A 13,503-nucleotide genomic window follows, 5' to 3' on the forward strand; every position below is an offset into this window, starting at 1 on the left:
CCAATGATAAAGACCTTTATCCACGCCCCAATCTTTTCTCATGCCTATTACTCCAACCTGCAGATACCCACACTTATTTTTTATACCTTTCTATACCTTGTTAAAATGTAATTAAAGGTGAAAGATGAAAACTTAATTTATTTTTGACATTTTAATTTAACTCTATTGGTTTTGAGGATACTTCCTAATTTAAACACACAAACACATATCTCGAGGAAGTAACACAGGGTCACATGAGCTCTAAAGGTCACCTTCACAATTGTGCCAATAGCCTGAGGTTTCAGGAAACATATGTACAGGAACAATAGTGGTGAATTATTTGCACCCACATGCACATATACACACTGACACACTCCTTGTCAAGTTCAATGATTAACTGCAAAGATAAAGAGAAGGCAGTTCTGCTTAAACTGTAAAGAGGAAGATATGAGCTAGAAATATAGAGATAGGAAAAGGACAGGAAAGACAAGTCAGTCCACTTAGCTGCTACTCACTGCACAAATCTTTCTTACATGGAGGAGAGAGCCGGACAACCTAGGACGATTGAACTAAATGATGGCACACGCATGCCACTACTGGGACTTGGAACATGGAAGCCAGAGGTAGCATTCCATTTCTTAGCCTCATACTAACCTCATATACATACATATATAGGATAAATTCAGATCAATGAGGAAACTTTTTTGAACATTCAAATTTACCTAAATAAGGGTAAGGGACATTATAGGGGCTAGTTGTCACATTGGGAATTATGTGGAAAACTGTAACTACAAGTTTCATTGCACAATGCTAGCAGTAATTTTTTTTATGTTGGTTTCAATAATAATAGGCTATTCAATGACAGTTTTCCATTGTGAAAACATACCCCCCTCCCATATATGTGTGTGTAAATATATGTGCGTGTGTTACTTTTGTTATATTGCTCATCTTTCACTGTATTTTGTTTAATTTTGTTCCCTATATTAATTTTGTGATTTCTGTTTCTTAATACCAACATATGCATTCCACTCTTTCAAGACCAATGGACAGCCATCTTATAATGTTTAATAGTGTAATTATAGCATACTGATGTAACAGAAACTATCAATGATTTAATGTTTTACAACATGGTGAACAGGCCACTGGCCCAGATATGTGTCAAAGGGCAGCTGAGGCAGCGATTGCTGCTGGATATCGGCATATAGATACAGCCTACAGCTACCGGATTGAGACAGAGGTGGGAAAGGCCATCCAGTCCAAGATACAGCAGGGCATCATCAGACGCCAAGACATGTTCATAGTCAGTAAAGTGAGTTCAAGTCATGTTGGGGATCTAAGGTGAAATCGATGTAGACACATTTAAAAGGAGCAAAAACATCATACATGCATTAACGATGCCTCTTTTTTTCAGCTGTGGTGTACTCACCATGCTCCTGAAGACATTCCAGTTTGCTTAAATAAATCTTTAAATGACCTTCAGCTAGACTACTTGGACCTGTACCTAGTGCACTTTCCAGTAGGACTAAAGGTAGCAAATGCAAGAATTTTCAATATTATATTGAAATATGACGATTCAATATATCATAATAAATTATATTTGTTTAAAATAAATGTCATTAATCCATTTTAGTTCACCCCAAAATAAAAATTATCATTTACTCACCCTCAGTTAGTTTCTTTGTTCTGTTGAACACAAAAGAATATATTTTGAAGAATGCTGGCAATCAGATAGCCATTGACTTCCATAGTATTTTTTTTCCTACTATGAAATTCAATCACTACTGTCAACTGTCTGATTACCAACATTCTTAAAAATATCTTCTTTTGTGTTCAACAGAACAAAGAAACTCATACAGATTTGGAACAACTTGAGGGTGAGTAAATGATGACAAAATTTTCATTTTTGGGGTGAACTACCCCTTTAAGTGCCTAAATAGCCTCCTTTTACCTCTGTACATAAGTATCAATATCAACATAAAATTTATTAGTAGCCTACTAAACATAGTTTGTTGGAGTGTTTAAGGGTTAGTTAACCCAAAAATGAAAATAATGTCATTTATTACTCACCCTCATGTCGTTCTACACCGGTAAGGCCTTCATTCATCTTTGGAACACAAATTAAGATATATTAAAACATATTTAAAACAGGTCATGCGAGTACAGTTCTACCTTAATATTATAAAGCGACAAGCATACTTTTTGTGCGCCAAAAAAACAAAATAAAAACTTTTCAACAATATAGTGATGGACCGATTTCAAAACACTGCTTCGGAGCTTTATGAATCGCGTGTCGCTGCTGAAATCACGTGACTTTGGCGCTCCGATTCACTGATTCGATTCATAAAGCTCCGAAGCAGTGTTTTGAAATCGGTCCATCACTATATTGTTGAAAAGTCGTTATTTTCTTTTTTTGGTGCACAAAAAGTATTCTTGTCGTTTTATAATATTAAGGTAGAACCACTGAACTCGTAGCTATGAACTGTTTTAAATATGTTTTTAGTACCTTCATGGATCTTGAGAGAGGAAATGTCATTGCTGTGAATGCAGGCCTCATTGAGCCATCGGATTTAATCAAAATATCTTAATTTGTGTTCCGAAGATGAATGAAGGTCTTACGGGTGTAGAACGACATGAGGGTGAGTAATAAATTACATTATTTTAATTTTTGGGTGAACTAACCCTTTCAGTTTCTCTCAGTTATCAAAAAAAAGCTTCAATTACCTTTAGTTTTAGCATCAGTTACTATTTTTAATCTATAAATGAACTTTATTTCTTGTATTCAAGATAAAGTATCTACTAATTTTTTGCTTTACAATAACTTACAGAAAATCGGCGATGAGCTTTTCCCAGAAAAGGATGGAAAGATACTCATAACTGACATAGACTATGTTGAAGTCTGGAAGGTAATGCTAACACTCAACATAATGTAAATACGTTGCTAATGATGTCAAGGTCTTTAGAGTGTGCTGCTGTCTGTTTCAGGGAATGGAAGCTCTGAAAGCCACAGGAAAGGTGAAAAGTATTGGTGTGTCTAACTTCACAATTGAGCAACTAGAGAGGTTGCTATCTGTGGCCAAAATCCCACCTGCTGTTAATCAGGTACATATGATTGTTTTGAGTTTTGAGTTTACAAGATGTAATTATGAGTTCTAAGGGGATGTGAATGTGTTTTTACAAGCAGGAATCTCGAAATTGCGTTAATTCTGACATGGCGTGAACTCACCTTTAAATAAGGAGTCAATAAATAATATTAGCATGAAAAATATTCATGATATCAGTCTAGAAAAGATAACTGATGTTAACAACATTGCAAATAGCCTAGCTATTTATGTATCTACAGGTGGAGCTCCATCCTTACCTGGTTCAGTCTGATTTGATTGACTACTGTAAGTCCAAGAACATTGCTTTAACAGCCTACAGTCCATTTGGCTCACCTGGAAGACCTTCAGAATAGTAAGTTTAAACTATCCTATGTAAGAGTACAAAGACATTTTCATCACAAACCAGCTCTAAATCTTATCAAAGTGAATGAGAAGGTTGAGAATGTCAGATGAGTTCACTAAAAACATTTATCAAAAATTATAACCTAAACATTTCCTTACCTCTGCAGCCAAAGAGGAGATACGGATCCCATGACATTACTGGAGGATCCTGTTGTCGGGGATATTGCCAAGAAGCACAGACGGACCCCTGCACAGGTCATACCTTTCTCAAAACAAGTATCATCATCATTCTCTTTTTGGGTTTTAATGTTGGATTTAATTGTCCTGCAGGTTCTGTTGAGGTATCACGTTCAGCAGAGCATTGTAGTGATCCCAAAGAGCATGAAATCCCACCACATTTTGGAGAACACAAAGGTAAACTACTGAATATTCCATATATCCCAATATTACATAATATTATTTCTCCTAATGATGTCAGTTGTTACCTTGAACTTTCATTCAAGCAAAATATTAAGTGACAAACAGTAGGAATAATAAACATTTCTTGTAATTTTACATTTTAATCAGAATGAGGATGTATTTCAGATACTGTAAAACTATTAACCCTATTATGTGTGTGTGCAGATCTTTGATTTCACTCTGGATGAAGAGGATATGAATGCTCTAAGGTCTCTGAATCGAGGCTGGAGGGCGTGCGTCATTACACAGTAAGAGAATATGGTTTTCTCTTTAAAAACAAATAGTTTGTAAAACAGTGTGCAATATGCAACTGTAAACACTTCAAACAGTTGATACACAGTAGTGTTGCATGTTTATAGTTTTAAAAATAAAAACTTTTATTTTGCATTTAAACTATTTAAAAATGTCTTAACTTGGGGAATCAAAACGCAACTGATATTCCTTCCAATCAATTGTTCTAGAAATGGAAGGTCACATTAAATGCATTGCATTGTGGGATACAATATGGCATGCAGTTACCGTAGCATACTGCATTTTGGCATAGTAGATAATGCTGGTATTTTGTTCATACAGAGAACTCACAAAATGTGAACTGTATACTTGCTAAATACTATAGAAACAAATAGCTAGCGAGCAGTTAACTGATGGTGTTGTTGCTCCTCAGATTGGAATCACATCCCTTCTACCCCTTCAAGTGAAATGCTGTTAGTCCTGGATGACTAACTAGAAAAGATGATCTTCAAGCACTTCTGGAGGATGGAGTAAAGAAGATACTGTTTTTGATCATTAAGTTCAGGTATTCATATGTGTATAGATAAACTACCACATTTTAAGGCACTGGAATAAAATGTTTTTGAAAACACTGACAGATATCATTACTGTAACTTCAATAGGTTAAAATAAAGCATTTACACTAGTTTAAAAGTTTGGGGTCAGTAATATTTTAAATATTTGTATCTTTTGCTCATCAAAGCAGCATTTATTTGATCTAAAATACTGTAAAAACAGCAATACTGTAACAATAACAGTTTTCTATTTTTATATATTCTGAAATGTAATTTATTCATGCAATTTCAGCAGCCATTACTCCAGTCTTCAGGGCCATATGATACTTCAGAAATCATTCTTATATGCTGATTTGGTGATCATTTCTTATTATTAACAATGTTGAAAACAGTTGTGCTGCTTAATACTTTTTGCAGAAATCAAGATACATTTTTTCAAGATTCTTTGATGAGTAGAAATTTCAAAAGAACAGCATTTATTTGAAACAAATCTTTTGTAACATTATAAATGTCTTTTTAGTCACTTTAATGTTTCCTTGCTGAATAAAAGTATTCTTATTCATTTTTTTAAAATCTTACTTACCCCAAACATTTGAATGATAAGGAAGAAGACAGAGGAAACAGGCATGTAAAATGGTCACTTCAGGTTGTTTTAATTGTAACTCAAAAGAATTGAGAACTCCAAAAAAAGTTTGTAACAAAAACTACAATATTAGTTTGTGCTTTTCAACTTCAATTCATAGTCTAACATATCACAGTATCTCCTGCTGACCTCTTTTTAAAAGGATCTGAGAAGCAGCCAATGGCATCAGGCTACATTCAGAAAGTCAATTCTCTCATAAAGGTGTTCTTCAGATCACTTTTTGAATCCAATAAGCTGCCCCAGACAATCACCTGTGTTGCTCTTGGCTGGAATTCTGTTTGTCTCTCTCTGAGGTATGACCCTCTATACTGTTGGTTTGCTGGGGTCTGACAAGGCACACACACGCCGAAGCTCCAGCAATGTGCTTCGGTAGATTTGGACCCAAAACCCATTGGCCCTTGTCTGGAACAAACACTTGAGTGCCCTGAGAAAAGTCCATGGCCTCCCAGGTGTACCCTCCCAGCACGTAGATCTTTCCATCCAAGACTGCCACCCCTGCCTCACTGTTAGGGTACCTGAGAGGGGCTACCTTGGTCCATTGATCGGTCTGCGGGTCAAAGGCCTCCACTCCCAACACGTCGAAACGCTCCATGCTGTCCTCGTGGTCATCACTGCCCCCAATGACATAGATTCTGTCCTCCAGAGATGCCATAGAGTGCCAGCCTCGTGCCAAGATCATGGCCTGTCGTTCTGTCCATGTGTCTGCAGTTTTAGGGTCATAACTTAGCATGTCACGTCTGTACGGGCCGATCTGGTAATCATGACCCCCAGAGATATAGACAATGCCATTGTGAATAGTCCCTGCATGACCATATGTGAATCTATGAAAAAAGATTTTAAAAAAAAAAAGTTTTAGGGTTGTTTGTAAGATAAGTTTTAATAATAACATTCGACACTTTTAATTTTTAATTGAACGTGAGAAAGGATGAGATTTTAGCAACTATTATGGTGTTTTGTTCTGTACTTTGTGAGCACCAGTAAATTATCTTTATGTTCCACAGTGGAAAAAAAGTCCTATGTGATTAAATGACATGAATGTGAGTGTGATGCTATTAATTTGTGACAGAAGTACACTAACATTCAAACATTTGGTGTCGGCATGATTTAATGTTTTTGAAAGAACTGTCTTACCAACTCTGCATTTATTTGATAAAAAAATACAGCAAAAACTGTAAAATTATGAAATATTATTCCAATTTAAAATAGCAGTTTTCTATTTTAATATACTTTAATAAGTAATTTATTCCTGTGATGGCAAAGCTGAATTTTCAGCATCATTACTCCAGTCTTCAGTGTCACATGATCCTTCAGAAATCACTCTAATATGCTGATCTGGTGCTCAAAAAAACATGCATTATTATCAATGATGAAAATAGTTGTGCTGATTAATAGTTGTTATATTTTTATCAAAATTCTTTGTTGAATAGAAAAGTCAAATAAAATATAAATTTCCTTATATAACCTTGCTGACCCTAAACTTTTGAACAGTAGTGCACAAAGAGAAATCAAAATACATATCCACATAAACAGGTGTCACCTTATGAAAAAAATGATCGAAAACAAATAACCAACCTGGGCAATCCTGCAACATAGGCCCAGTAGTCCTCAGCAGGATGGTACACTTCAACAGAAGACAAAGCACCGCTATCATTGCGTCCCCCAACGGCTATAAGACAGTCTCCCATGGTTCCCAGAAAGAAATCCACACGCCGCTGGTTCATAGGGGCACCCTGCAGATCAGCAGATCATTTGGATTAACATTCAAATTCCTGCACAATTCTCTACTTGTCACATGCTTGGGAATTTGCTTGCTAATTATTATTAATATATATTATATTTTTTAACTAACACTCAATTTTATATCTTCATCAATATTATTATGTCTATAAAATTAAAGGTCCAGTAATAACTGTGACTTTACTCTCCTCCACCGACACCACTTTCTCCCACACCCTTCGTCCAACCTCTGGTCACCTTTCGCCATAACCTCCGTTCTTGCTCCTACACACTTTTCTTCACTGGTCTCTGCATCCCTCCCTCCCACTAACTACTTCTCTTCTCTGGACATCAATGAAGCAACAGACACTCTATGTTCCACTTTAATACGATAACATCTGGATTAAATCTGTCCTTTCATCTCTAAGCCACATGTGACACCCTCCAGCCCCTTGGCTCACAGATGTTCTCTGTGACCATCAAACCAAGCTCAGAGCTGCTAAGAGGAGATCTGTCCTTATTATACTAGACCTGTCAGCTGCCTTTGACATTGTAAGCCACCAGATCCTCCTGTCCACCCTTTCTGACTTGAGCATCACAGGTGCTCATTCTTCTACCACTGCTATGCAGCTCTATCTGTCATTTCAACCTGATGGTTGAAATGATGGAGGTTTGCTCTTCACAAAATCAGACCCTTCCTGTCAGAGTATGCTACACAACTTCTTGTCCATGCTCTTGTCCTCTCAATGACTGGACTCCAGTCAGTGCAACTAATGGCGCTTTTCCACTGTGTGACATAACTCGGCATGGCACAGCTCGGCTTGCTTTACTTTCGGTTTGCTTTTCCACTGCAGTTTTGTACTGCTTCAAAATGGGTGGGATTATAGACTGATCGCTATAGTTGCACCGACTCTACTGCCATGGATTTGCTCCTTGGCTACCGAGAGGAAACGTCTCCACCTTGTCTACCGACCACGATACAGCCATTTATTTTTCAAGTTGGGTGCAACAGTCATTTAAAGGTGCCCTAGAATTGAAAATTGAATTTACCTCGGCATAGTTAAATAATTAGTGTTCTGTGCATGGAAATGACATACAGTGAGTCTCAAACACCATTGTTTCCTCCTTCTTATGTAAATTTGATTTGTGCAAAAGACCTCTGAAGAACAGGCGAATCGCAACATAACACCGTTGTTACGCAACAGTCGGGATAATTAATATGTACACCCCCAAATTTTACATATGCCAGCCCATGTTCAAGGCATTAGAACAAGCCAGTATTAGCGTCTGGAGCAGCACAGCCGAATCAACAGACTTTATGCAGGTATGCAAGCAAGGACAATGGTGGACAATGGTGAAAAATGGCAGATGGAGCGATAATAACTGACATGATCCATGACATGATATTTTTAGTGATATTTGTAAATTGTCTTTCTAAATGTTTTGTTAGCACGTTGCTAATGTACTGTTAAATGTGTGTAATGTTAGCTTTAGCCCCGTTAGCCGCAGCATACTATCAAACTCATTCAGAATCAAATGTAAACATCCAAATAAATACCATACTTACATGATCCTATATGCTGCATCATGAACCCTTTGTAAAGATCCATTTTGAGGGTTATATTAGCTGTGTGAACTTTGTTTATGCAATGTATTATACAGTTGCGAGCTTGGGGGCGGGGAGCGCGAGCATTTAAAGGGGACACGCACAGAATCGGCGAATTTTTAATTATGCCCCAAAATAGGCAGTTAAAAAATTTAATAATAAAAAATCTATGGGGTATTTTGAGCTGAAACTTCACAGACACATTCAGGGGACACCTTAGACTTATATTACATCTTGTGAAAAAGGGTTCTAGGGCACCTTTAAAGAAAGTCATTTAACAAAGTCTTGCAAACAAATGACACTTCGGTGGCTGTTACTGACTATTTAAATCTAGTGGGTTTGGTGTCTCACGTTTCAAATCCAATGACGCTGGTAGTGACGATTTTCTCTGACCAATCAAGTGATCTGCAGTGTTTATACATCACATTTTGGTATCAGTACGGAACCGAGGTGGTACTATTTAATGCAAGCCGTAGCATGCTTGTAGCATGCAGTGGAAAAGCATCATAAGTCATAAATCCAGCTGCTGCATAAGAGAACACATATCACACCACTCCTCATCTCATTCCACTGGCTCTGTTGCAGCCAGAATCAAAAGTAAGGCTTTAACACAGGCTTTCAGAACTACCACTGGAACAGCACATCCCTACCTCAGTTTTCTCCTACAAGTTTATACTCCCTCCCACCAGCTAAGGTCACTGAATGAGCAAAGCTTCTTGTTCCTTCACAACAAGGCAAAATAACTCTTTAAAACTTTCACCCTCTCTGTTCCTCTCTGGTGAGCTGCCAACTTCCACCCGAACCACTGCAACCATCAAATTTTTCAAGAAAGCAGCTGAAGAGACACCTCTTTCACAAGCACTTAACCACCCCACACCCTTAAACAAATGCACTTACACACAGACACACACACACAAAGAGTTCTCCTCAGCATTTCAGCAAATGTATTGCACCATTACAAATCATGTTTCATTTTATCCCATATATGTGCACATTTGACAGTAAAGCATTGCTCTTGGGTTTGGATGTAGTAATAAACAAAAAAATTATAATAAATAGTAATAAATGTAGTAATAAAAATAAACAAATACATAAAGGAAATAAAATTAAAAGTGATCAGATGCAATCATTTAGTCTGGAGCACTGCTGTTGAAACTTAAACGTAGCTGGCTTTTTAAACCGTCAGGTGTGAAGCACGTTACCTTAACCCACAAGTTGCTTCGGGGGTCATATCGATACAGTAAGTTGCTTGCAGAATCTCCCCCATTGTCCCGCGAGGAGCTCCCACCTGCAGTGAAGATAAATCCCCCCAAAACTGCAACACAGTGGTGACTCCTCTGAGCTGGCAGCTGTGTCTCGACAACCCACTTTCCTGCTTCTTCATCCAGCCAGCACACCTCGGCGCTCAACTCCTCTCCACGTTCAGACACCTCCCCTCCCACTAACAGCAGACGCTCCACACCTCCTCGAAGGCCTGTGCGTGTTGTCTGGAGTATAGGTTGTGCGCTCAGTCTTGTGTGGTAGCCCATTGCTTCCTCCACTAACGCCTCACAGCCTGCGTCCGGAGGCAGCAAGGAACGTATGGCCGGCAATATGCGCCCTATGAGGTCATCCGGCGGGATGAGAGCGAAACGAATGTTGGAGAGAAGCTGCTGGGCGAACGCAAGACGTTCGGGTCTTTGACTCAACCACTGCAAGGCGACCTGCAGAAGAGCTTGCTCATTCTCGTGCTGCACCTGCTCATCGGCCAGGTAAGCGCAAAGCTTGGGCAGCCGCACATCTTGGAGGAACTCGGATGTGATGGAAAGCGTGGTGAAATGCTCCAGAATAAAGTGGTCTATGAAGGCATCCAGCCGGTCTAGGCTATAAAGGAAGGCAAGCTCCTGAAGGTACAAGTAGTTGTCCTCACGTACTTCTTTCTCCAGATATTGGCAACAGAAATCTACAGCTCGCCACACCTGCAGCAAGTGGGCAGTTTCCAGGACATAGTCGATGTTTCCACCATCGAGTGGTAACTCTCCGCTGTACAGGAAGTCCACTACTGCTTTAACACCAACGTATGAGGCTCCCACCAGCTCTACCTCTGCCTCATGTTCCTCTCGCATGCCCAAGGTGAACATCGCTTGGAAGTAGGGACTGGACACTGCGAGCAAAGCCCGATGTGCAGGGATCCGCTGGTCATCGGCCACCAGAACGACATCACACAGCTGGCCATGCTGTCTTTGCTCATTTAAACCTTGAAGGAGGTAGGTGGCCTGGTCTGCCCATCGATACACCTGTTGTACATGAGAGTTAGTTAGCGGATGATAGTTTCAAGACACTCGAAACAGACTTTTTTAAAGTTTTACAATAAATATTAAATATGCAGTTTTTCTTATCATCCCAATTCTTATTATCCCAGTGGTTTAAGACTTTATACCTGAGTGCATAAAGTTTGTTAGCTAGTCATGTGATGTCAACATGGTGCCACTCATAAGAAAGCCCACTCCATGAAGAAAAAAAAAAGATTTCTAGCAGACTGATAATAACTGGAGTCTTCATCTCATGTGAGTGTAGACGGATCTGATTTTTTTTTTAAGTTACAGAATGTTAATTTATTGACGTGGGAACTTTTTTTAATTAGTAGCGTGAGTGTACCTTTAACTTACTATAAAATAAAAATATTGCTTTTATTAAAAATGCAATTATTCAAGAGTATCAACTTTTATGTCACATTATGAATTTTAATTATTATTGAAAAACTATTATTTATTAAAAGAATTTGACAGGGTTATGCATCAGTGTTATTTTACTACTATTTCTATACTAATATAGAATTTATTAATATTTTGAATTAGATTTTATTTTTATATTTTCAGTTTTAATTTTAGTTTGTTTTAGGAATTTTGTTATGTGCTTTTGTCATAATTTTTGAAATGTTTCTGTTTAGATTTAGTTTTTCATATGATTTATATTTTATTGCAGATTTATTTCAATTATCGAAAATGATTTTAAAAGTTTTAGTTAACAATAACAACAATGTAATGCATACCTTTGAAGATTCACTTATTCTGTGAGGACGTGAAAGACGAGATTGCTTCCCAATGTCCATTGTGTCACCTGCCATGAGACTATCTGCAAAAATATCATAATCAATATTAATTATCGTGCGTAATTAAAAGTAACCATATATAACATACAATTAAATAACGTTCAAAAAAGGAACATGCATTTTAGAAAGACAAAGGCTGAATACAAAATGAAAGGGGCATTTAGACAATAACTCGAGACTACATTACACTGATATTCAATTTAATTTGACATATTTGAACGATACAGCTATGACAACAACCGTATAGCAAAATACGGATATAATTTTACCATTTTCCCATTGTTTGTCCGTATTAAGTACTAGTTAAATGCCCGTACGTGACTATAAACAAGTTATTTGGCCGTGGCACAGTGAAGCTGAGTTCTCACTTCCGTGTTGACCTTTACTTCAAAATAAAAGTCACTTATTTGTGCTCAAGTTCACCCTTAAGAAATTCAGACTGTACTAAGTATAATAATAATTAATAATAATAATACGGTACATGAAAGGAGCTTCTTGGCTCACTGATTACCTCCTCTATATTAAACGTTACCAAAAATAGTAGAAGCATATTGAAATGTGGTTACAATATGGTTTGGCAAAGCCAACATACTGACCTACTATTTAAGCTTATTATGATTATTACGATCATTTTTCTAGGACCACATTTCTATAACTAACTCGACAAGCTATGACCAACAAACTCGGCAAAGATAGCTATCTTTTCTGACTGGTCCGACTTACGGTTTTCCTTAAACCGACGATCAAAACTCCCAAAAATCCCATAGACTTGATAAAATGCTCGAATGAGCCAAAACAAACTTCAACTGTCAAAAATTCAAAGGTAAACACAAAGAAGCCTTTAATGCTGCCTTCACGTGCTATCGGAAATTTGATAATTCCCACTTCTGAAGTCGTGATTACGAGCTCATCTCATTCAAGTTTCGAAATGGGAGGGCGTTCATGTGCAATTTTTACCTAGGAAACTCGTAATTCCGAGAACACGTGAGTGCAGCAATAGCCTCAATTATATCTAGCAATCTATTCAATTAGGCCTATCTATCTATCTATCTATCTATCTATCTATCTATCTATCTATCAACATGATAATATGTTGTTATTTTGAAATTAATTTATTTTATGCTGAATGAGAATTTCAAGGGAAGGGGTGTGCTTCTTGTAACCATTCAAATAATTATAGTGGTCCTAGAAATATTCAAATATTCCTTCATTTTCTTGATTATATATATATATATATATATATATATATATATATATATATATATATATATATATATATATATATACAGTACAGTCCAAAAGTTTGGAACCACTAAGATTTTTAATGTTTTTAAAAGAAGTTTCATCTGCTCACCAAGGCTACATTTATTTAATTAAAAATACAGTAAAAACAGTAATATTGTGAAATATTATTACAATTTAAAATAACTGTTTTCTATCTGAATATATTTCACAAAGTAATTTATTCCTGTGATGCAAAGCTGAATTTTCAGCATCATTACTCCAGTCTTCAGTGTCACATGATCCTTCAGAAATCATTCTAATATGCTGATTTGCTGCTCAAGAAACATTTAATGTGTACAATTGTGCAAAATATTTGTGTACAATATTTTTTTTTCAGGATTATTTGATGAATAGAAAGTTCAAAAGAACAGTGTTTATCTGAAATCTAATCTTTTGTAACATTAAGCAAGGATGCTTTAAATGCCAATCAAAAGATTGGCATTTAAATGACATCCTTGCTGAATGTTACAAAAGTATTAGATTTCAGATAAACACTG

At 37.0% G+C, this 13,503-nt stretch overlaps 2 protein-coding genes across 3 annotated transcripts; one reads left to right on the plus strand and one right to left on the minus strand.

Moving 5' to 3' along the window:
* The first annotated feature begins 320 nt into the window (after positions 1 to 320).
* zgc:56622 (uncharacterized protein LOC326033 homolog) lies at positions 321 to 4,743 on the plus strand. The gene is made up of 10 exons (XM_048168855.1): positions 321 to 602; positions 1,118 to 1,288; positions 1,391 to 1,507; positions 2,805 to 2,882; positions 2,962 to 3,078; positions 3,320 to 3,432; positions 3,590 to 3,677; positions 3,753 to 3,836; positions 4,047 to 4,129; positions 4,546 to 4,743. Exons 1-10 carry the CDS (start codon positions 513 to 515, stop codon positions 4,577 to 4,579), a joined length of 975 nt encoding a protein of 324 aa, XP_048024812.1. The 5' UTR covers positions 321 to 512; the 3' UTR covers positions 4,580 to 4,743.
* A 552-nt stretch (positions 4,744 to 5,295) lies between these two features.
* On the minus strand, positions 5,296 to 12,574 carry klhl36 (kelch-like family member 36). 2 transcript variants are annotated; one of them, XM_048168853.1, is made up of 5 exons: positions 12,446 to 12,574; positions 11,663 to 11,745; positions 9,834 to 10,907; positions 6,882 to 7,039; positions 5,296 to 6,130 (listed from the first exon to the last, which is right to left on the minus strand). In XM_048168853.1, the coding sequence occupies exons 2-5, from the start codon at positions 11,735 to 11,737 to the stop codon at positions 5,557 to 5,559; spliced, it is 1,881 nt and encodes a 626-aa protein (XP_048024810.1). In that variant the 5' UTR covers positions 11,738 to 11,745; positions 12,446 to 12,574; the 3' UTR covers positions 5,296 to 5,556. The 2 variants fall into 2 exon arrangements, with proteins under 2 accessions (XP_048024810.1, XP_048024811.1); XM_048168854.1 differs by lacking the exon at positions 12,446 to 12,574 and adding an exon at positions 11,992 to 12,108.
* Between the last annotated feature and the right edge of the window lie 929 nt (positions 12,575 to 13,503).

Source organism: Megalobrama amblycephala, linkage group LG19, assembly GCF_018812025.1.
Source record: "Megalobrama amblycephala isolate DHTTF-2021 linkage group LG19, ASM1881202v1, whole genome shotgun sequence".
Lineage (NCBI taxonomy): Eukaryota > Metazoa > Chordata > Actinopteri > Cypriniformes > Xenocyprididae > Megalobrama > Megalobrama amblycephala.

What these genes read in the sequence shown, in the direction of transcription:
- klhl36 (XM_048168853.1), bottom strand. Translation starts at nt 11,737, where the DNA reads ATGGCAGGTGACACAATGGACATTGGGAAGCAATCTCGTCTTTCACGT. An exon ending in GAAGCAACTTGTGGGTTAAG is followed by an intron (nt 7,040 to 9,833) that starts GTAACGTGCTTC and finishes GCTGATCTGCAG; the next exon opens with GGTGCCCCTATGAACCAGCG. An exon ending in TATGTTGCAGGATTGCCCAG is followed by an intron (nt 6,131 to 6,881) that starts GTTGGTTATTTG and finishes CTTTTTTCATAG; the next exon opens with ATTCACATATGGTCATGCAG.
- zgc:56622 (XM_048168855.1), top strand. Translation starts at nt 513, where the DNA reads ATGGAGGAGAGAGCCGGACAACCTAGGACGATTGAACTAAATGATGGC. An exon ending in TTGGAACATGGAAGCCAGAG is followed by an intron (nt 603 to 1,117) that starts GTAGCATTCCAT and finishes CATGGTGAACAG; the next exon opens with GCCACTGGCCCAGATATGTG. An exon ending in ACTTTCCAGTAGGACTAAAG is followed by an intron (nt 1,508 to 2,804) that starts GTAGCAAATGCA and finishes AATAACTTACAG; the next exon opens with AAAATCGGCGATGAGCTTTT.